This window comes from Falco naumanni, chromosome 7 (genome assembly GCF_017639655.2).
Source record: "Falco naumanni isolate bFalNau1 chromosome 7, bFalNau1.pat, whole genome shotgun sequence".
In the NCBI taxonomy this organism is placed as follows: domain Eukaryota; kingdom Metazoa; phylum Chordata; class Aves; order Falconiformes; family Falconidae; genus Falco; species Falco naumanni.
This window is the reverse complement of record NC_054060.1, coordinates 63,596,231-63,619,956: the sequence shown is the minus strand read 5'-3', so window position 1 is coordinate 63,619,956 and position 23,726 is coordinate 63,596,231. Positions and strand designations below refer to the sequence as shown.

At 55.7% G+C, this 23,726-nt stretch overlaps 1 protein-coding gene across 1 annotated transcript; it reads left to right on the top strand.

Annotated features, from left to right (window-relative positions):
* The first annotated feature begins 5,172 nt into the window (after positions 1-5,172).
* Positions 5,173-22,658, top strand: SYNDIG1L (synapse differentiation inducing 1 like). The gene is made up of 4 exons (XM_040602426.1): positions 5,173-5,298; positions 16,547-17,003; positions 18,242-18,379; positions 20,104-22,658. The coding sequence occupies exons 2-4, from the start codon at positions 16,575-16,577 to the stop codon at positions 20,260-20,262; spliced, it is 726 nt and encodes a 241-aa protein (XP_040458360.1). The 5' UTR covers positions 5,173-5,298; positions 16,547-16,574; the 3' UTR covers positions 20,263-22,658.
* Positions 22,659-23,726: the final 1,068 nt, after the last annotated feature.

The window sequence follows — 23,726 nt, the reverse complement described above, 5'->3', positions numbered from 1 at the left end:
GCACCCGTGCCGTACACACCACCTCCTTCTCCCTCCTTGCCCCCCTTCACATCCTGCACTGCTCCCCTGCCCTCCCAGCCTACACCTTGGCTGGCTCTGGTCCAGGAGCACCAACTCCATTTGAGATTCATGGAGGTCTCTTGCCCTCACAAGAACTTGCCCTTTTCCATAATGATCTCCATGGCCTGGCGTCCCAAGTGGGACAGGCATCCAAGTGACTGTCCAGGAGGATGGGAGTGTTTCCTAGAGGAGCTGGAGATGCTGCCACATACCTCAGGCATCCAACAAGGCTCCCTAGCCGAACCCAGGAAAAGGGCCCACTGGGTGGCTATTCACAGCGTGTCAATCGAGAGCTTAATTACCGCAGAATTCAGGTGCTTTGGAGAGCTTTCCAAAGGCACCTGCCTTGCCCCATCCATCATCTGCTGAAGTGCCCAGCAGCCTGAATACTGCTCCAGCACCGCTGGCAAGGGGTAGGGAGAATTCCACTTTGGCATGGCTGCATGAGATGCTGTCAGGGCCCTGGGCGATGTGGGGCAAGGGGTGGGTGGGAAGGGACTTCCCCCGTGGATTCTTCTGCACTGAAGCATTTTGGTCTTCAGCCCCCTCAGAAGCCAATGTTTACTGAGAGGGAGGAAAATGACAGTAATCCCAGAAGGAAGCTATTCAAATATATTGCAGACATGGGCTTCTTGGGAGCTTTAACTACATGGGAAGTTGGAGACGTCTGTGTTATCAGGTGTTAAACATATCAGAGGCAGGACAAAATCTGATGCTGGGTGCTTGCTATGTTTTGTAAGGCACCTGCAGCTTATGCCTTGCTTACTGATGCCTCCTAAATGGCCAGATTTTCTTGTAAATGCTTAAAAACTTCACTCTGCACTCCGGGGCTTGGCGCTTCACTTTTACAGAAGACTTTAGGGGGGTTTAAATGTATTTCTCACTATAAATGATCTGATTTTGTCTGCTAATTGAAAAACTTCAACTTATCTGTAACAGCTGAGTCACTACCAACACGCTACTGTAATATTTTTGTTATTTTCTGTATCCCTCTATCAAAGCAATCTGACAGCATGTTGGTTTTTTTCCTCACCACTGTACATTAACCAGATGGTTTTCACTCTATTGTCCACAGATACACCCACATCTTTTTTTTTTTTTCCTTCATGCTTCCAGTTAATTTAGAAATCACTAGTGATTATGAAGTGTTGAAGCTGTTCCTTCCAATATGCTTTACCTTCTCCTTGTCCACGCTTAATTTCTTCTCCCATCACGCTGCCCAATTAATTAGCTTTGGCTGATCCCTGTGAAGCTTTTCTCTCCTCTCTAGATTTCACTAATCTTATCATTTTTAATAGCTGCAAATACAACTTTAATCTGTTCAGTGGTCCCCCAGTCATCCTAAACAAGTACTTCAAATCCCCCCACTTATTTTGCCGGCGTAAGGGACATCGGGTGCCTCTGATGAGCAGGTCCTGCCTGATGTCCTCTGGTGCCACTTGATGCAGCCAGCCGAATGGCAACGTCCAGTTGCCTCAAATATGATTTGTTTCCCTTTCGTCGTGTCTCCACTCTCTGTCTCTGCTACTCTGAGTATGCTCTGCAGCTGAGTCCCTCACCTTTGCAGATGCCTTCCAGTTATTGGGGGTTTTAGTAGTTTCTGTCCCTTTCTGGCGCGAAATCTTTCATCTCAGCTCTCTGCTTGAGACTGTTTGGCAGGAGTTCAGGTTTTCAGTCTCTAGTGATCTGGGATGGTTTTTTTTGGCTGTCAATAAAGTAATGTTACCAAATTTGTCGTGGCATATTTATCTGTTGCTATGTCTGTAGTTAGATGAAGCATGTGAAGCTCAGGACACATTGGCAGGGAGGCTTTAATGTTTGAGAGAACATAATCAAAAACAAAACCCCACCTTCCCATGCGAGGCAGCCCTGAAACACAAGCACAGCCTTTTCCTTGCATACTTTATGTCTATGGCAACATTTTTCCTAGTTATGTTTTGAAGAGGGACATCATTTAGCTGGTGTAACAAGTCCAGTGTGATACTGCGTCAGCTAATATTTCATGTAATGAGATCTCATTTCCTTCTGCTGGATGGGCTTTTGCCAGAGGTCTCCCTCGCAGCTGAAAGCAAAGGGCCATTTTGATACCATTTTCCTTTCACTCGTGCCAGCAGATGCACAAATATGACAAGAAGTTTCAGCGGAACAGGAGGCCCATGCATTTTGCTGCACTCCCTTTGGACTCTGTCCCTTTTCCTTCTCTAGGCAGGAAAGTTTCCAACCCGCAGTTTTTCCTCAGTGGCCCCAAGGTGGTTTATCTCTGACAAACTCTTCTAGGTCACACAGCCCTTGTGCCTCACGTCACCTCCCAGAGACACTGCCCCTCTCTAATCTGGACTGAGTGGCTGTGGTTACAAAAGCAAAGCCCCAAACCACATCACTTAGGCTGGTTTTTGCCATCCCTCCATAAGCAGCAGCATGCACGTATAATATCTGTGCATGCATGCATTTCTCAGAGCCACCGGAGGTCTGAGAGACTTTGGTTTAGGATGCTAATGTTGCCTTATCACCATTAAAGCAGGAGAAACAGCACTGCAGCTCTGCTGCTAAGCACTATATCTGTATAAGTTGGCAAGGGCTAATCCCCTGCCCCGCTGGGCAGTCGCAGAGCCTGCATGTTAATCCAGCGATGTGTGCAGCCCCGGTGAAGGACAGAGCAGCCACCCCAGGCTGACAGAAGCAGGTGGTGGGGACCGCGCAGGGGCAGCTGTGGCAGAGGTGACTGTGCACGCCATGGTGTCAGTGCTGCCTCCATCAGCCATCCTCCCTGCTCGCCCACTCACCTTCTGCAAGGTGCCTTGGCACCTCGGCACGAGGTGAAGCTCTCTGGGCCTTGCCAAGCCATGGATGAAGATGATTCATCCAGCAACTGAGTTTTTTTCTCAGGGTCCTCCATGGCACGGAGAGAAGGGGTTTCGAGCCCGCATTTCTCTTCCCTTCACCTCCACAGCCCCTCCAGCCTTGCCAAAAGGCTGTCTGTGATGAGGCCCAGTTGGTTTGCCTTTAATTAGTGCACGCTGGCTGGACAGGGCTGCGCGGGCTCTGACAACTGAGGCAAACAACAGGACCCAGAAAGTGGGCAGCCGGCGGTGGGCTGAGCTCCAGCCCACCACACGCCCACAGGCTCCAGGGACGCAAGCAGGACTCTTAAAGGGACTTTCAGCAGGGGAAGGTGATTGCCATCAAACCTCCTTGTCCCGGGCTATGCAATGGCAAGTCCTGCTGCCTCCCCTGCTTCCTCACAGAGCTGCAGCTCACCCCACGCCGATAGGGACTGGGGACCAGGGCTCTCCTTGCAGAGAGCCCAGTGTCCTGGGGTGTGCGCAACTGAGGCTTTGCTTGACACCCACTGGGAGTCTGGCTGAGTGGGAGTCACTGAAGCTGGAGAGGCCGCTACAAGCCACCTGCTCCATGCCCAGGCCATTTCTAAGGGATGCCTCTAACCCGGACCGACAGAGCGTGGATGATGGAGATGCCAAACCTCCTTTGCTGCATCCCAAGCCCTTTCCTGACTGTCCCACTCCCCAGGAACACGGGGACGGACTATTCCCTTCTCAGGCTATGCTGGCTGGGTCTGGCCAACAGGGACACCTTTTCCCTGGGGATCACTCTGTTCACAGCGGCAGTTTTGTGCTCCGGCTCACATCCTGGAAGACAGCCTGCCAGCTGAGGCCACCAGCCTGGGCAGGGGGGAGCATTTTGGGCTCACATTCTTCCCAGACCTGCTGAGGGATGCTGACAATGGGACACACAGATTGCCCCCAAGAATGGAAAGCTGGCCTCCTGCCTCTGGTTCTTTGGGGAATGCAGGCTCTTTGGTCCTGTCATTAGCCCATGTAAACCTGCCCCTTTGGTTTTGCAAAAGGATCTCACTGCTGCTACTGGAAAGACTTGCATCTCTTTTGGGGCTGGATCAGAGGGGAGGCTGCCCTGCCACCTCCTCCCCTAGCCCCAGCCCCAGCCCCTCTGGAAACAGGACCCTGGGATCTGCCTGCTCTAGCGCACAACCCATCACCCATCAGCTCAGCACTGGAAGAAGCTGGGAGGTGTTAGGGACAAGCCTGGACCTCCAGAAAGGCACGTTGTGCTGAGAAGCCAGGTGTGGTCCCGAGGGGACCCTGGCACGGGCTGCGAGGGGTGCCTGCCGGTAGTGTGGGTGGTGGGCACGGGTGGCCGTGGGTCACACCTGGGTCTGCCCAGCGCAGTAGCAGCACTGGGGATGGGTGATGGCAGGCAGCTCTCCGCCCACGCTCCAGCAGGTCTGGACCGGGTTTCATGCCCGGCTGGACCGGGCTTCAGCCGCGTGTGTATCTGCCAGCAGTTGTCCCGGTGCTCCTGATGTGGGGGCAGGCGCTGAGGGGGCACTAGGGGGGATTAGGAGCAAGCCGGGGGACAGCGCAGGGCTCGGGGAGCTGCGGGGTCAGAGGGAGCAGCACCGTCTCCCCGGGACATTGACTGGGATGGCGGGGGGGGGGGGGGGGGCGTGCAGGAAGGGGGGGGGGGGGGGGGGGGCTGCGGCGTCGGCTCTGGCTGCGCTGGTGCAAATCAGGATTAACTCCGGATTAACTAAGCGGAGTGATAGTCAGGTGTGCGCGAGGCAAATCAACATCCCACCCGGGTCCTTACGGAGCAGGGCAGAAAAACACCTGGCTGAGCCAGCAAAGGAGCCGCCTGCTCCGGGGGTGCAGCCCCCAGGCCGGGCTGCCTGACACACCCCCCAGCACCGGCAGGGAGGAATGTCGTTTATCCTTCCCCTTTAAACTCCGCTGGCCGGCGCGGGGTGTCCCCTGGCTGGGGCAGGGCTGGACCCTGGGCAGCGCAGCCGGAGCAGACGTTCCTGCCGCGGCGCCTGCAGCAGCAAGAGGCGAAACCGCGCCGGGAGCCGCGGGGCGGCGGGGCCCGGCTCCCATCGGCGACCCCCGGGCAGCCGGTTGGCGGTGCCGCCGCCGGCGTGCGGCAGCCAGCGCTGAGTCCCCGGGCACGGCGGTGAAGTACGGCCCTGCCGCAGCTAGAGGGCTCCGCCGCCGCCGCTCGGGGCCCGCCGCGCTGCCGCACACCCCGGCACCGGCTGGGGCTCCGCCGCGCCGCTCCCCGCCGGCCCCCGGCCCGGCCCCCCCGCCGCAGGGGCCGCCGCCCGCCCCGGGTACCCCGCCGCCGGCCGTGGGCATGCCCGCCGCCGCCGCTCCGCTCCTGCCGCCGCCGCCGCAAGTTGGCGGCTGAGCCCTGCCCGGCACGCAGGTAAGGACCCGCGCACCCAGCTCGGGCGGCGGTCCGGGGGGGCGGGCGCTGGTCCCCAGGCTGCTCGCATGGGGGGGCAGCGGGTCCCCTGGGAAAGCCAGCCCGGCTCGAGCTGGCCACCCCGGGGGGGGGGGGGGGGTGGCGGTAGGAAAATGCGTGGGCGGCTGTAAAGACGGAAGGCTGCGACCTGGAGCAAGCGGGACAACGCTACCTTATCAGAGGCTGGGCGGTGGGCGAAATGTAGGGGTTTCGGCAAAAGTTTTGGAGGCCGGGTATGGCAGAGGAACTGCAATGGCACCTTGGAGCCGACCAGCCATCGGGGGTCCCTCCCCGGCAACCGCTGGCTGAACTTCGGGGGTTGTTTTCCTTCTGCTGCGGGGCTTCAGCAGCCGACGGGGCCACCCCGCTGCCGCCCACCCCGGCTGCGCATCCCTGGGATGCGCCGGGGCAGGGGAACAGCCCGGGGACCTCGGTCCAGAGGGCTCTTGCCCGTGAATTGTGCCAGCGAAACGACTGCCCTGAGCAGCACCGTCCCCCCGTAGCCCTGCGGACACCCTCCCGGCTTGCGTCTGCGGGAAGAGCCGCTGCTCCTTCAGGAGTTTCAAAGGGAAGCGCTTTCCATCTCTGCCCAGTGCCTGTTTATAATTCCTTCTCTGAAGCTGCTGCAGGTTTCACAAAAGCCGTGCTGCTCTCCCCGGAGCCACTCTACTGGGCTGCCTGCTTTGCTTCTGGGGAAAAAAGAATAAAAATTAAAAATTCCCTTTTCAGGAGCTCGGGATTTACCACCAGTAAAAAACCTTTTTTCCAGGAGGAAGGCAGCTTTATGTAAATGCCAGGGATAACTGGAGGAGCAGGGTCTGAGCCTGCCTGCAACGCAGAACGAGGAAAAAAAAAAAAGCCTTGGTCTCTGGGGGATAATAACTGGTTACTTTGTAGACTGTTAGGAGAAAGAATTGCCCAAGCTAAAATGTAGTGACTGCATTTCTCCGGCAAAAGTTTCTTGTGTCGTGAAAATGGCTGGCAGAGCTAAAGCTTTGGGGAGCTGGATCTACTTCGATTTGGCTCCCTGAACCACCATCAGAAGCAGGTAATAAACACTATTATTAAAGAATGAGTAATTTGCTGCAGCTCCGGCACGGTGAATTTGTACAGCAGATACCTGTTTTTGCGTGGTACCCAACCCCTCCCTGCCCTCAGCCCAGCCTGCAGACTTCACTGTCGCTTGTGGAGAGAACCAGGCGCTCGGCAAAAACTTGCCCATTGAAATCCTCCTGTGCCGCCTGCAAGCACGGTGGAGCAAGCCCCGGCACGGCCAGTCCTGCCTGGCCCGGCAGCCTGTGGCCGAGCAGCCTGCAGGCTGTAGGCATGACCCCCCCAGCACGGGCATGGTCACTTCAGGCCTTCGTGGTTCAGCTGCCACCTTCACGGCCCCTCTGCATGGGATGGGATGTGCTTACAGCTTCCCAGGAGCATCCTCAGCCTCGACAGGTAGCCCAAAGCTCTGCTCTTCCTGCCCACCACGCTCCCTGCTGGGTGCCCCCAGTGCCATCCTGTCCCCATCCCCATCAGTGTTAGACCCCAGCCACTGATACACCGTGCACCTTCCCCAATTCTCTCCTACCCCTTCATCACCCTCCCTCCCATTTAATATCCATGCTTGGAATTGTTTTCCAGCTCCCTTGCAAGCACGGTCTCTGAATCAAGCAGGTTTGGGCTCTTTTCTGCCTATTTTCTAAAGCCCTGTGCCCCAGCCTGGGACTGCCAGGCACCGCTTGCAGGATGCGGCTCTACTGCCGCTTTTAGGGGTAATTTCAGGCAAGGTTTTCAGCTAGTATTTCTCTGTCTGTAGAATCAGAGATGGGCAAATGACTGACTTTTCTGGCTGAAGGGCACAAAGCATTAGAGAAGGGGGAGGGGGAACAGTTCATTATAGATTTCCTCCAAATTGTCTTTCTGTTACTGCTTCTCTGTCAAGTAAAAAAGGCAGCAAACCAGCCCAAATGCTTTCCTCAGCCTGGAAGGGAAGGCGTCACTGATTCCCAGCATTTCTCAGGTGCATCACTTAAACTAGCTTCCTTCTGGAGTGAAACGCTTTTAGGTATCTTTTGAAAACTAGAGCTGGTCACAGGATTTGTCCCCCTAAGCTCTTTGTTTGGAAACTCAACTGTTGGCGTGAAAAATTGGCCTGCATGTGTGCATCAGTTCAGAGGTGCAATGATTGCACATGTGGCAGCCACACCAGTGCTGCTCCTGAGCTGCATGGAGGTTTCTCTGCAAATGCTCCTGGCTTCCCAGGGCCTCCAAGGTGGCAGGGTGCTGGAGTTCATCCCTGTGCTGCAGGGACACACTGTGAGGGAAGCAGCGTGAGCGGGATGTCCTCGCTCAGCCTGTGTGGGACCACCAGTGCTGCTGACCCAGAGAAAAGCCACCTCCTACAGCATGCTATGACTCCGGGCGGGTGCAAGCAGCAGCCTGAACCCTGTCCCAGGAAGGGCTGATCTAACTCCAGTGGTGACGTGGGCAAGGAAAAGAAACAGACCAGGCAGAGAGAGAAAGCACCCACACAGCCAAGGCAGGAGCAGCCCAGAAGGCCCCTCAGCAAGGCATGGTTGGGACTTGACAGGGCCATGGTAAAGAAAATTTTGTAGTGTTGTTTTGTAGCATCTCTTTCCATACCATATAGAAGATAATTTAGCATCATCCTCTGCACACTCCTATCTGCTCTGGACTGCAGGGCAGACAAGAGCTGTGAGACGCCTGGGGGCAGCTGCTGCCTTTCCTCTCACCATATTCCTGAAGACAGAATAAATATCTCCTATAGCTCCCGCCAGCGTGAACTGCCCCTCCTTACATGCAGGGTGCACATCTCCACCCAAAGATTCAATTTCTTTGGCAATAACAAATATGAAAGAGAGGCTCAACATTTGGTTTGGATTGAACCTATTGACGTGGGTAATAATTTAACACCTTGAAGTTTGTCTGGGTCTGCAGCCACTGGCTGGAGTGGGAAGAGAGCAATCCACTTATTAGCTAGACCAAGGAGATCGCCTTGCTGCTGATAAATACAGGCTGTGTTTGGAAACTTAGGGTTTGGAAAAGTAAGCTCAAAAGGTGTCATCTCCACAGCATAACTTCATTTTTAAAGAGAGAGCAGATCATTGGCAAATGAATTAAACATCTGAACTGTAGAGGAGCCCTGTGAATCCCCGGGAGAATTGGGCCACAGTAAGCAAAGTGGAAATAGCCCTGAGCTGAAGGCAGGCAGATCGTGGATAAAATAAACAGGATGGTGGGGAAAGGAGGGGTGCTGGCATGCGCTAGCCTTCAGGGTGGTTATGAATCATTTGAGTACGGATATGTTTTAAGCAGAGACAAATGAGCAGTCCTTAACAGCCGCTTTACATTGCCAGCTTCGATTGATAGGAGGGGGATTTGCAGAGATGTGAGGATAGAGTTAGGTGCTGCAGCTAAGCTGCTCTGTCAGCGAGCCACAGCTGCGAAGGGGGGGACATCTCTCTGTCCCCCCAAAGCCTGCTGCATGCTATGTCCCTGTCCCCCTCTTGGGTCTCTCACCTGGAAGAAAGCCAGGTCCTATCTGCCAGATCACTTCTGTGCTGGGTGACAGGCTGTGGCAGGGACAGCATGCCCAGGGCATGGACCCCAGGGACAGCCCTGGGGCAGGCGGGGCTGGAAAGCTGAGGGGCGCAGGGCTGGTCCTGGAGGGGAGCACAAGGCACAGGTGTGCTCCAGCACAGGGTATCGCTGCTCCCTGAGGATGATGCTCCCCCTTTGCCACAGGACCAGGCAGCCCAGAGTGGTCTGTGGGGAGGGAGCTGCGGGAAGGATGGGATACAGGGTCCTGGGGCAGCAGTAGACATGAAAGGGACTTCACAGGCAGAAGAGCCTTGAAGTGGAAATGATGGGACTGGATCAAAGGGTATGGATGAAATGGGGCAAGCCGGAAGAAGAAAGTGGACCCATCTAGGATACCCACTGTGTCCAGTTCAATACTGGGTATAAAAGGAGACAGAGAAAACCTGATGTGAAACTGAGGGCTGTAACTGTTAGCACAGGAAAATGAGCCATGAGCAAAATTTCAATCCACAAGCAGGAGCTTCTGTGCATCTTCCAGCAGCAGTGAGAATGTCCTGCTAATAAACACATTGTCTTGGTGGACCTCTGTGAGGACTCCTGTGGGATACTTGGTGTCCCTTCGGGCACCCCAGGCAGGGAGCCTGGTCTCAGCAAAGGATGGGGCTGCCTCTGTGCTGGAAGAGTTTTGCTTCCCTGAGGTCAGTGAGCTTGGCTCCCAGTAGCTGTACAGGAATGGATGTTTCTAAGTAGGAGTTTGACGTTGAGGGTAAGGTGCCAATGCCCCTCTCTCCAGACAGCAGCCCTAGAATATTTCCTTAGGGTGGTCCTGAGCTGAGGAAGAGAAGACTGAAGCCTAGACCCAATCTGAGCTCACATTTCTCCAGGCCAGTGATTTGGATGCTGCAGCAAGCAGGGAAACTCACTCTTCCCTGACCCTGGGCTGGCATTTTGTGGCTGAGATGAGCAGTCAGAGCCTGACAGCCTCCCAAGCCGCCCAAGGTGGCTGGTGCCTCAAAGGGCTGGAGATGCTGAGTGACAGCCTCACAGCCTCCCCATGTGGGAGCCATCACCCTGATCTCCACTGCCTCTGAACGACCCTGCTCAGTCCCCAAACTGGAATGTGAAGAAGCCTCCAGCTAGAGTTATCGATCATATCAATTTGGTTGGCATCTTGTGCCCCTTCAAAGCCCCTCACGGGGGCTTGTTGTTGAGGGTACTGCAGGGTTGAAGGCTGCAAATCCAGCAGGAGCACCCCAAGGCTGAGAGGGATGCTCCAGCATGGCTGGTGGCACCTCCAGAACTTGTCCATCCCTGGTTCTGTCCTGGCCCACTTCCACGGCACAACGCTGCCAGCCTCTCTGCAGGCCACCCTCTCTGCTCTGCTCAGGGGGTTGCCCCATGGCCACCCCGCTGCCCTCCAGCACCGGGAAGCCCCAAGGAGCAGCCCCCCCGTGTTGCCCCCTCTCCCCCCTGACCCCACACACCCAGGAGACCCACACCCAGGACGGCCTGCAGAAACTTCTGCCAGCCACCTGATTTATTTGTTTGCACCTCCAGCTAAAAAAAGGATGCTGAGAGAGTCCAAACCTGCTAATTACACACCTAGCCACCCACACAGCCATGTGGTTTATTACCATCACCCTTCCACGCTCCCTCTTTCCCCCCCTCACCAGCTCGCTGTGCTCTTCCCTGCTTCCCCCTTGCCTGGGGGGCGCGGAGGGGGCATCCCACCGGGACGCATCCCGTGGCCGCATCCGCGCTCAGCTCCAGGCGGCCGGGGGGTCCTGAGGCGGTGTAGCCGTGCCCGAGGACGTGGAGGCGCTGGACCCGGGGGCTTTGCCTGCAGGCACCGGCCTGGCCCCACCGTGCCGCTGGGGCGGGGGGGCGGCGGCCGCGACCCCAGCGCTGCGCGGCCCCGGGGCGGTGCGGCGGCCCGAGCGGGCGGCGCTGCGTGGAGCGCCTGGGACATCTAGCGGCCACCTCTCCAAGTGCCGGGCCCTGCTTGGGGGCTGGCTGCGGGGCTGGGGGGGCTCGCCCGGGGGTGGGCAACACGCCGGCAGCCTGCCACAGGCGCCCCGCCGGCCCCGGTGCCACAGCGGCAGGGCGCAGGCTGCTGGCGAGCCCCCCCCGGGGCGAGGCTGGGTGTCAGCGGCGTGTCTTTCCGGGGTTTGGAGGTGATGGAGCTCACGCTGCTCCCCTGCAGATGCTCATGGCACCTGGGGCTGGGGACAGGGCGGTGCGGGTAGCCACAGCCCTGCACAGCCCCTGGCACGGCTCCTCCAGAAGCAGCCCGGCTCTTCCTCGCTAGCCCCCGGCATGGATTTGCTGGTGCGTACCATTAGGAGCAATGCCTTAGCTCTGAGCACAGCTGGGTCGAAACAGTGCTGCAGAGAAACATTTTTATCCTGGAGAATAAAGACTCGATTTCCACCTGGAAATTGCCCAATTTGACTTGCGAACCTTGAAAAGCAGCCCATCGCATCCCAATTCTCAGAGCAATTTAGTCTCTGTTGGAGCCGGGAGCCCATTGCCGAGGCACTGGCTCTCTACCTGTCAGGAGATCAGAACAAGCACTTTATTCACTCCATTCCAGCTCTATCAAACTAGCTGCATGAAAGTTGTGAATTAGATGCTCTACGTCAAAAAAGCCTCAGCTATCTTCCCTCTAATCTATGTCCACAGGCTCTGTGTCACCCTCTCTGTTCCCTCCTGGTCCTCACCAATGCTTTCCTCTCCAGCAGCTCCACACAGTTTCTTCTCCATCCCAGTGGCCACGGCCCAGCTCTCTGCCTGGCTCAGACATTGCTTTGCTCTACTCGCCCCATGCCTCTGGCCCACCATTTCCCTTCCCACTGCTGCCCCCGCTGTGCTCCTGGGGGCTGAGAGAGGGCTTGGTCCACCCCTGCCAGGCACATTGTCCATAAGCCCTCACAGCCCTTCCTTCATCCTCATATTCCCTCTCCAAAATGCCAGTTCCCTGTGGTGATTCTTGCCTTTGCTTCTCAGAGCCTTTGCAAGCTGGTTTTCTCTTGGGCAGAATTGCAAGCTTGGATGCTCAGAGGCAGAGGTACTCTGCCCTGACAGGGCTTGGACCTCTGCCTAGAAGCCCCAAAGCACCTCCTGAGAGCTTCCAGGAGGGCCTGGGCTCTGAGAAGGGTGCTAGACACATCTCCTGCTTTTTCCTGCTCCATCAGGAGTGGACCCACCTCTGCCCTGGGGCTATGGCAGCTGTACCTGGCCATGATGCTGCTTCCCATCAGCTGGGTCAGGAATGCCTGTTCACACTGTCCCCAGCCCTCAGACCAGCTGGGGCATGGCAGCGCAGCAGGGCACAGCTCCCTGGAGGCACTGTCCTGAAGGAGAAGGCCTTTGGCCAGGATGAGCTAACCTTCTCGCTCGGGAGTCTGGGGACATGCAACGCAGTCACAACCTGCTAATGAGCCTGGAAAGCAAGGCAGAGTGTTTGCTTGACAGGACAATTAAATAATGATTGATTTCTGGAACAGCTACTTTATTCGTCATTAACTGGGCTTATCATAGCCAGCATCTGTGCCCAGGGTCTCTCTGAGGGCTGTGCTGCTGCCAGCAGGGGTGGCCAGCAACCTCAGCACCTCTCATGTTGCGGGGAGAACACTCCAGGTGGTCCCAAGGGGACCTGGACTGCCCCAGGGAATGTGGCGTGGAGGTGAGATCCATGAAGCACAAAGCTAAATTTGCTACCTCTTTCTTTTCGTGCCTTGTTCTGGCTCCTTTTATCCAGCGCTTACCTGGAGAAGCTGGGAGTACACAGTGCAGTTGTGCATTTCCCACTCTGCTGGGGACCGCTGCGCCCAGCCTGGGGAGCGTGGGGGCCCTGCCCCACCGGGAGGGTAGGGGAGTGGCCGTGCAATGGGGAAGGCAGTTCCGTAGGGAGCCCAGCAGCCCTTAGTCTCCATGGTAGGGCTGCAGCAACAGCCCAGCTCAGTCAGGGCACAGGAGTCTGCCTCCTCCCAGGTGAGCCCCCCCCAGGCTCAGTGCACATACACTTGTACCTGCGCATCCTCCCCGTGCACCTAACAGCATCTCGCCACCGTTACCTGCTGCCAGTACTGCCCAGTCTGGCCCTGTGGGGCTGATGGATGTGCATGCTATCCAGTCATGCTGGTAATGAGGATGGAGAATGACCACTCTTCACCAATTCAGTTTCTTTTACAGCTTCTTTGCTTTCACCTGCTGACTTCATTCCTCTTCACCCAAGCCTGGTTATTACCAGGTTTACTTTATTACCAGGTTTACTTTATTAAGTCCCTGTGTGGCTGAATTCACTGCAGGATCCAGATAATTTAAATGAGGTTTGGGAGTGATAGCAGGGCTGGTTTGGCTCTGTCCTTCCCTGCGCCTGTGCACACGGTGCTGGTCCTGACCCTCCCTGCCATTCCCTCTCCTACATCGTCTCTAGAGGTTTGGTAGCCCTCATCTCACCTGCAAACCCAGACTGTTTGCTGTACACAAGCACGCGTGCTGGGGCACACAGGCACCGTCTCTATGCGATGCTGAGATCTTGGTGACTAAGGAGTGGGAAGCATCTCTGACCCCTCCAGCATGGGGACTCTTCACAACAGCAATCAGAGGAGGAAGCTTCAGCCTGGCTGCTTTCCAGCGGGGCCGAGCATGCATGCTGCTGTAGCGTGCTGTGACGCTGACCCTTGGCAACCCCTCCCCACTGCTGACAAATGCCAGGACTGGATGCTAGGGCTGCAGTCAGGGGTCTCTTTGCCTATTTAGGAGAAATGCAGTGAGATTCCTCCTGCACTTCTCCCCTGCAGCCCTGTTAGTGCCCCATCCTGCTCCCAGGGAGAGTATTGTCCCTGACTCCCGAGAGCGAAAGACAGCAAGAAAAAGAGAGTTTAGTACAGATAAATCTTTTGTAATCCCAGAGGGTGCAAGACTAGCGTGGACTGAAATCTAGCTGTAGCCCTGCCCTGTCCATGCTTTGTGCGGTGCAGCAGCCCCCTTAGAGCCTTGCTCTAGGGACAGGCCCAGGGCAGTTTGAGGGACCAGAGAGGTTTGGACTTTCCCTGCTCCCTTGGGGCAAAGACTTCAGCCCTGCCCAAACCGAATTCACAGACTTCCCCGAGCTCCAGCAGCGTTTTCCTACTGTTTCTTTTCCTACCCATAGTTCTTCTTCCAAGGTATGTTCACCCTGGGATATTTGCTACCTGCAAACCCTCCCTGTCTCTTCCCCCCAGGTCCAGGCCAGCCCAGCTCCCTCCCAACAGCCAGCCCCTTCAGGATGCCCGCAGTCGGCCGGGTCCGTGTCCAGCAGCAGTCTAGCTGCACAGACGCACTCTCCCCACCCCAGTCTGTGATACCTGGCACCTCCCAGGCTGCCTTTCAGGTTTCCAGTTCCTCGTGGCTCCTTTCCCTTCTTCCCTCCTGCCATGCTCTGAGTGTTTCCCAGCGCTTGCTGCTGTGAACGTACGGCTTTGCCGCACAGCTCTGCCCCTCCACTAACCCCTGCTGAAGACCTGAAGTGAGCAGAGCACCAACCCCGCACAGACAGCGCCCGCTGCCCGGCACGGCAGCCTGCCCGCAGCCCATCTGTGCCATTTCTCAGTGTGTTTGGAGCCAGCTCCCTCCAGCAGCTCCCAGCAAGATCCCATCCCTCCCTACCCTAGGCTGCTGCCAGAAACATTTCTTGAGATGAGGGGTGAATGACCTACCAAAACCGTCAGCTTTCTCTTGCTAGAGCTGGGCTTCTGCTCCTGCTTGGGCTGCTGCTCTCAAATGACACTCAGTAAGTGGTGTCTTCTTACTGTTTCATTAAAACCCAAGATATTTTATTGGGAATCTAATTTGCGTGTGGAGGTAAGCAAAGAGGAGGTTTGTGCTTTCCTTGCCTGAAAACCGGGATGAAGCTTTGAGCTTCTCCGGGTCTGTGCAGGAAATAAAACCGTCTGTGCTGCAAATATGCGTCTCCCTTAAATATTTTGAAAATACTTCATGGCCATCTGCTGCATGAGCCATTACAGGTTTTATTAGTAAGGTGGGAGACTGCAGAAAGCAGAGAATGGTTTTGGGGAGGGAGAAGTGGAGGCCATTCACCAAAATGTGCAGAATTTTAGCAGCATGAGAGTGCTTTTGAATGGCTCCATTTTCCTGAGCAGCTTTTCAAAATGTGACAACCATTGCCAGTACAAAGCCCATCGAAAGGGCCATTTAAAACTGGGTATGGCGCCCAGACCTGTGTGGTACGGCAGAGTTTGGCCAAGGGTATGGGACCACTTGGGCTTTTCATTCTCTGTAGTCTTCAGCTTCAAATTCTTTGTTTATATTTCCTGCTTGAGGACAGATTTAAAGCCATGGTGATGTGCTTTCTATCAGAAAGCCTAGTGCACCTCCGGGAACCCTATAGCAGGTGGAAGCATGTCTGCTACACAGCATCCTGCAGAGGAGGCAGTGACAGAAGCCTCTAAGGAGGGCAGGAACATTTGGGGTTGCAAGGCAATAAGGTGGTACAGTCTGGGAGCTCGGAATGTGCTAGAGAGCGGCTGTAAAACACAGAGCTCTGGTACTGAAGAGCGTAGTAATTGTTTCTCTCTCCTGGGGAATGCTGATATTTCACCACACATTTTCTTTGTGCCAAGGTGTGTTGGGAAGCCAAAATAGCAAATGTTCCTCTGAAGAAAAGGGGATGAAATATTTCATCTCAGGAATTTTAATGCCAAAAAAAAAAAAAAAAAGCAGCACGAGGTTTCAGCAGTCTGAAATGGAGGAAGGGAGAAGGGGCTTGAATTTCCCTGAGGAAGAAACCCATGTTGACATTTGGAGCTGAGGATCCCATTTGAACTCAGCATTTTCTGAAGCTGGTGGCCCAGGGCCAGGGCTTCACGGCCACCGCCGTACCCAGGGGTGAAGCTGGTTTAAACAGGGCTCTGATGTGATGGGTCATTTACTTAAACTGTCAAACCCCACGGGGTTTCCACTTTAACCTCCACATCCCTCCGTGTTGCTCCACACGGCTGGCTGAGCATCCAGCCCTCCCCACCCCAGCCTAAACACCACCTCCAGGTCCTCACAGCAACCTCCTGCCTTCCCTCGATGGCTTGCTGCTCTCGCCCCAGCTCAGCCTTGGAAGAATCCTAGAAAACCTCCCGGGTACCTGAAAGCCAGTTAGGTGCACATGTAGCGCCTGGAGGGCTGTAATTTCACCGTGTGACCCTCTGCTTTGGGAAGTCAGGGAGGACCCTCCAGTGGCTGTCAGCCTCTGATCTACTTCTGTGCTGTCTGTTAGGCTTTGTCGCAACACGCGTTATGAACCAGCAGAAAAGATGCAGTAGGTCCTTTCCTGTCAGGCTGCACATGGCCGTCTCAAGATGCATTATAGATACAGTAAATCCTCATCTTAATCCAGCCTGAATCAGATGATCTTGTTGCAGGGCTGCATCCTTATCTTACTACCAGCTGGGGAGAGATGAAGAGATGCTCAGTTTGCCGAGATAGCGTTCAAGCTGTGGAGAGGTGGGGAGGGCTCTTTTTTCCTCCAGCATTGCCACATCTTTCTGTTCCCACTAGCCTCATCTTGACATCAGCTCTGCATGGGCGAGAGGCTTTTCTGCTCCCTTGCCTTGCTGAAATAACAGCCTCCTCCCTCCCACTCTATCTGCTCCCACAGGATCGCTCCCCCCTCCGCTGCCAGCAGCATGGAGAGCGTGCGTGAGCTCCAAAACCCGCTCTTGGCCAAGGCCAACGGGCACCTTCGCAGCAGCTATTCTTACCACCAGCATCAAAGCCAGGACTACCCCAGTCATCACTGCCAAGGGAAACTGTATTCCTACATCTTCCAAAACACCGGTGGTGCCAGGACTCACCAGCTGCTGGATGCCAGTTCCCTGCAGCTGGCTGTTGAAGCCTTGTATGGCCCCAGTTTTATCCTCATGAAGGATGAGGCTGCTCTCAAGGCCAAAGACAGCAAGATGGAAAGCTGCGAGACCACTTTTACGGAAAGCAAAGAGGCTCCATCTGAAGGTCCCGACGGGCAGGAGGCGCAAGGGTCCTGCCTGGTAGAAAGCGACATCCGCATCCAAACTGTGTCCTACGAGGTGGAGGAAGAGGAGCTCCAGGAGTACGAGGTGAGCTTTGCCAGGTGGGATGGCACCAAACTCCTCCTCTGGCCATTGGCGCGAATTCTTGGTCGTTTATTCTCCCTTCTTTCCCCAGATCTTCCCCTCAAAAACCCTACCATGTCCTACCTCACCAGCATCTCCCTGTGCACCCAGTATTTCTTCTTCCTCCTTGTCACTTCTGTTCCCTTTTCCTCACTGCAGACCTCAGAAGGAGGTCAGCTTCCCCGAGGGCAGCCTGGCTACACGCCTGCTGGGAGTGAAGGGGAGGTGGGGCCATCTCTGCAGGACCCCTGGGGTATGGGGACCCTTTGACAAGGGCAGCCTGCTGCCGCGGTGGCACTCGAGCTAAGGGGAAATAGCAATCCTTGCATAACAGCAAAATTCACACGCCTGATGGCAGCAGCTGAGAGAAAGCTTTATATATACAGGATGAATCCTGCGAAGGAGGAATGAGAGCTGACAAAGCAGCCTCACGCTGTGCTCTGTGCCCCACCACAGCTGGAACAGCGGTGCAGAGGCTGGGAACATCAGCCAGCACCTTGAGAAGTGGGAGCAGGTCCCAGGAGCCCGCTGGATCTGATGTCTGATGACCCAGCACGGCTCTGCTGCGTTCGGTGCCCGCCGGTGTGACCTTCTCAGATGGCAGCAGGGGTGTCCTCACCTCTGTGTGCCTTCCCTACCGAGACACATCCCTTCCAGGCTGCCCTGCGGCTGGCCGAGCGGTGCCCCAAGGCAGGAGGGCTGACCAGAGCCGCTCTGAGCAATGCGCTCGCTAAGGGGATGGGACACCTTGCCCCTGTGATGGAGCCTCCAATTCAACTGCTTTCCCTCACTTGCTAAATTAGTTTAGCAGGATATCGATCTCCTAGTCCCTAATGGGGATAAGGCACTTTGTTTAAGTTTGTTTAAGCTGACAAACAGCCAGTTCTGCCAAAGCTGAAGATATGTCAGTTTAAGACTATCTATCTCCCAGGGAAATCCCAGACCCCCAGCAAGCGAGCTCAGCATTTGCTCTGGCAGGGAGCCGAGAATCCACTCTGCTCCTGAATTTGCTGACCTACATTTTTCTTATCAAACTGGGCTGAGGAGGCGGAAATATTTTTGAAACTCACTCCTTGAATTTGCAGGTGGGAAATGTATGAGAATATATGAGGGGGCCAGGAGCTGGGAGGAGAGGGGCTGAGACGCGGCCTGCAGGGCAGCACGGGGAGGCGGGCATGTGCTGAATCCATCTGGTTTTGCAGAGCGACTCCTCCAGTGACAGCGAAAGTGAGGACCATTTCCTGATGCTTCCCCCCCGGGACCACCTGGGCTTGGCCCTTTTCTCCATGCTGTGCTGCTTCTGGCCCCTGGGGATTGCTGCCTTCTACTTCTCCCAAGGGGTAAGAGATCCCTTTGCTTGCCTGCGTGCACTGAGTGCCGGAGCAAGAGCCCCGCAAGCCACAGCAGCCCTGGAGGGGACGGGACACCTTTCTGGCTCTAGGGCTCATCGCTGTGCCATGCCCAGATCCCTGAGAGCTGAGGCAAAGAGACCTCCTGGCTCCTGGATGTCTCCGCAACTGCTGCGGGGTTGCAAGCCCTCCAGTTCTTGTGTGGGTTGCTGGAGGTCAGGCTTTTCCTTTGGATCTTTCGGGTGTTATTTAGGGAAATGGGACTCCCCTTGGCCCCCTGTCCAGGTTCTCACCCTCCAGCCAGGCTTGGAAAAATGCCATTTTCCCACCTGCCCTCCCAATTCGCCAGTAGTGCAGAGGTCCTGCACCATGACCCAGCCGCTCATGCCCTGGGAGTCAGGCTGCTCTGGAGACCGGGCACAAAGAGGAGCCTGGTGGCCGCATCGCACTGCAGCTCCTCTCTTGGCACTTGTTTCTGACGCGTGTTGGCTAAGCTGTGTGAGTCAATGCCAGGCTGGCAGAGGCTGGAGAGGGCGATGACCTTAGGGTTGCACCTCCTCAGAGGAGCTGCTGCCTTCTTGAGGGCTTAGTGCAGAGCCTGGGCTCACTTACATTACTGTTGACCCAGAATAATTCATGCAGAGCCAGGGGATTTACTCTAAGTTTGCATAGATGCTGCTGTACCAAGAATAGATGGGGGGGAGGCATTAAGAAGTTGAATCAAGAAGATAGAAACAGAAATGGGAAAGTATATAACATGAGTACCTGGCACAGAGGCGGTGAGAAGCAGGGAAAGCTTTAAATGATTAAGACCCCAAGGAGTGACTGATTTCGCATTTTTCCACGTGGTGCAGGGTAGCACAGTGCACTTTCCACGTGATGATGTACTCAGTGCAATTTATATTTAGTTCCATTTGCTATAACTACCACCCGCTGAGGCAAGGACCATTTCTTTATTCCATGTCTGTGCACAGTGAATGTCCTGATCTCCACATGGCAACTCGAACACAAATAGTAGGTAATACCAAGAGTAGCTCTGAGTATGCTCTGAGCACTCAGGGAAGCTGGAAGATGCCAGCTCAAAGAGTCCACACCCACGTCTGTCTCCATTGCTGACTCCATCAGCCCTTCTATGGCAAATAGGCTTCAAATGAAAACCTCAGGCAGGCAAAATCAAGTGGCAGCACAGCCGGACCAACAGGCCACGCTGCCTGGAGTCAGCTCCCTGAGACTAGGGTACTCGCTATACGTCTGTATAGGGTATACGGGTATCTAGTCAGTACCACACAGCCACCACCCCATGCACCAGCCGTTTGCCCGGTCTTAGGAGGGTCCAGCCACCCGCTCGCCACTCTGGCTGAGCACTCAGACGGCTGGGGCTTTCAGACAAACAGCCAAAGCCCGCGCTTCCCTTGGAGGCAAAATCCACAGGGAGATGTGTGTAGGTGGCACTGCTGTGTGAAGCCCTCCCAGACTGATGGGTGGTGCTTGGAGGCATGGTTTCGTGCTGGTGGACTTGGCAGTCCTGGGTCAACGGTTGGACTTGATGATCTTAAAGTCCTTTTCCAGCCTAAATGACTTTATGTTTCTGTGTCTTGCTGTCTGTCCTCAGCCTTCGTGGGAAGGGGGGCTGACTCAGCAGTGAAATGACTGCAAGCAGGCTAAAAAGCCAGGTCGGTACAGCTGTGAGCAATGAGCGTTTCTTCTCCTTCCAGACCAGCAAGGCTGTCTCCAAAGGAGATTTCCACCTGGCCAGTTCAGCTTCGCGCCGAGCTCTCTTCCTCGCTGCGCTCTCCATAACCATCGGCACAGGAGTGTACGTTGGGGTGGTGGTAGCACTGATCGCTTATCTCTCCAAAGGGGGCCACGTATAGCTGCCACCTGCACGTCAGCGCCGTCCCCGGACACCAGCCCTCCTGGGATCGAGCTCTCCGGCGGAGCACAGGGCGCCAGTGCCTGCAAGGGCTGCTTGCACAGCAGGACCCCGGCCCCATGCCCTGCGCAGGGTCTCTCCCCTTTCAGGCAAACAGCAGACCCCCATTCTCTGCGAGGCTGTGGGCTGCCACCATCTGACAACAGGGAGTTGGGCACTGGCCTGGCTGCTGGGACCAGGAGGAGCACATTTGCCTGGTAGGAGACTTCCAGGAGAGACGCTGCGTACTGCTGCTGGGCTGGTGCCACCACTCCTGATCCAGGGCCACGGCTTCCCCTCCCAGCCCTGCAGCTGGGAGATCCACCGCCGGTGCCCAGGCTTGGCTCACGAACGGGGCACGCAGGGAGGAGAGGGGATATGGTGCCAGGGAATGACAGCTCTTTCTTCTGGGAAGCTGCATTCCTGGTGGGATCTCCAGTCTCCCACGATGGGGAAAACATTCCCATTTCAGTGCCACAGGGCGGCAGCTGGCCCCTCAACCGCAGCGAAGCAGGAGGACACAGCATGAACATAACCAACAGGGCATGCTTTCCGCATCCCTCTGCAGACAGACCCCTGATCCTACTTGCTGGCCCATCCCAGATCAAAAACAAGAAGAAATCCAGGCTGGTGGTTGTACTCCATCACTCCCATTGTTGGAACAAGCTGGCAAAGACAGCAAGGTTTTCTCTTCGTTAATAATGACTGTCATGATAATTGCGAGTTGAAGCCCCCATAAGGTTTGTGTCCCACAGTGCTGGGCCCTGAAAAGGCTTGTAATGGCAATTTCTACCCAAGAAGTGACCTGGGAGGGTGGGGGCCTGACGGACTCCACTCTTGGCACTAGGTCAGGACCCTGCACACAGAGAGGGGTGGAAGGAAAAGGCCAATCTGACACACGGAGCCTGGGGTGGGAGTGCTCTTTGTACGGGGGTGAGATCCAGAGAGGGGGAAGACTTGGAGAGAGCCTAGGACACAGGGGGTAACCCAACACATTTCTTCCCGTGCCTTGGAGAGGGTTATGTCTATCCATCCAAAAGCCTCTGCTGACGAGGAAATCCCATGCATCCCCACATACATCTTACTTTTGCTAATTTGTATATTGTCAGCAACACAGGTCCTTCAGAGGGGGGGTGAAGGCAATGACTGCCCCAAAGCAGCCCCTGCTCCCCAGCATCCACCTCGACTCTCCCTCATCCTGGCCACGGCTCCCACGCTGCCTCCTTCCCCCATGTGCAGGGGGCTGCAGGCAGACTCTGGATTCCCATTGCCCCCTTCCCAGGGTTTCTGGGCGGGCTGCAGCGGGCTCTGCAAGAGACAGTAGCATGTTCTTCCAGCTGGGTGCCATTCAAATGTACATTTCATCCTAAAGAAGCATGTTAATGTCTGCGATTGCTGTTGTACTTGAGCCATAAAAAGAGAGAAGCACATCAGAGACCTGTTCAGAAGCTGGTCTGAAAGTTCCCATCGTGTTTTCTAACATGGAAGAGCTAATAAAAAAAAGCAGGAGGAAAGACTCCGTTTGTAAGGATGTGGAGCTGGGTAGCGGAGAGGTGAGCTTTGCAGGAGTGCTGAGCTCGCTTAAACCTGGAGGTGTTTATGCAGCTCCTGAAGGAAGTTATAATCCAGCTGGTGCCTGGGCAACAAGAGGGAGATGTACTGCGATGTAGAACAGAGCCAGCAGCTAGCGCTGGGAGCGGGATGGTGATGTAGGCTTTTTGCCATGTGTGGATGGACAAGAATTAGCGGGGGAGAGAGAGACTGGAGCACCGAGTATGTTCAGGCTGCTCTCTGTGTAGTGGAAGCATAAAATAAAAGGCGCTCGAGGAGGGGCAGAAGAATACGAACATCAGGAGGGAATAAGCAGGTTTTGCTTCTGATGCTGGACAGAGAGAGATGGAATTTGCAGGGAAGGGCTGGGGTGGCTTAGAGAGGAGAGGTGGGGGGCACCCTCACCCAGCAGCCGAGGCACGGGTTTCATTCCCCTCTCCTGCATGTGCTCAGCCTTCCTGGCCCTCCAAATAACCCCCAGGACAGGAGCGCTCTTTCAGGAGAGGGGATGTCTGTGTGTCCCCATGCAGCAGGGGCAACCAGACCCACCCCCACGCCCCAGCTCAGTGCCATCCCAGCTACAGCCCTCCCCATCTCTCCCCATCAAGCACCCCCAGCCAGGGGCAGGGCTGGGGGGCTTCCTGCCGATTCTGGTCCAGACAAAACCGGCAGGGCTGCTGGACCACAATCAGCAGTAAGAAACTGTGTTTGCCTCTGAATTTATAATTCTGCTGGCTGGTTCCCTCCAGGGGCTGCCGTAGGTGGGGGGCCAGCAGCCCCCAGCCCACTCTCCGTGGGCACCCCATCCCCCTGCACACCAACTCGCCTCTTTGTCTTTTTTTAATTGGAGACACATAGGGGAGGACTGGGCTAAAGGGCCAACAGAATTAAAGTGTTCTCCGCTAATAGCCTGAATCTCTGATGATCTTGTCAAAGGGGGGGAGAAGGGGCTGTGCCAGCGCATCCCTAAGGGGGGCATTATGCAAATGGGGAAATTAGTTGGAAACAGCCTGAAGGGAAACATGTGGAAATTGAAATCCGAGGACCAGCATGGAGACTGCTGCTGAATAACTTATTATAGACTCACAGCATCTGCTGCAGCCGCCCGAGCAGAAGGGAAGGAAGCAAAAAGGCAACAAGGCACTGCAGTCGGGGAAAATGCAAGCTCCAGAAATTTGATTGAGCTTAACAAAAATAATGTTAAACTAAACCCTGCTAGTGGGAAGAGCTAACCCTTCACCCCCTCCCTCCTGTCCTACCAGAGGAGGGTTGTCTGTCCTACCCAGGACCCTCAGCTCCACAGCAGAGCTCTGTAATGGTCCTGATCCCACAGGGGATACCCAGAAAGAGGAGTAGCCTCAAGTTCTGGCCTGGCAACATGTCTATCCCAGAAAGGAGAAGGCAGCGTGGGGAGCCCAGCAGGTTGCAGCTGTGGGAGGTGATGGGAAGGGGCAGGGAGTGCAGAGACAGTCTGTGCCAGTGCGGGGTCAGGCATGGGGAGTGGGTGGAGTGGGGTTCCTGGTGGCTGGTGAGGGAAGATTTGGGGTTCTCTGAGCTGGGGGTGGAGGGGAGCTGGTTAGTGATGTCCCACAAGGGTGTACACCGCAACCTGCTGTCCTTCCCCGCACCCTGGTTCTTTCTAAAACATAATCAGGAGAGGTGCTGTAGAGTCCCGTGGTGTATCAGAACAATCCCCCCCTTCTCCACCCATGAGTAATTCGCTATCCATAACTTGGACATCTATTTGCCACTGAGTTCCTTGCCAGCCAGCTGCAGCTGCCTGTCCCTGTGAATGCAGGTGCTATCCAGCACCCCCAGCACAGGCATGATCCTGCAACCCCGTCCCATCGCCCTCCTGCCCACCGCTCCCTGAAT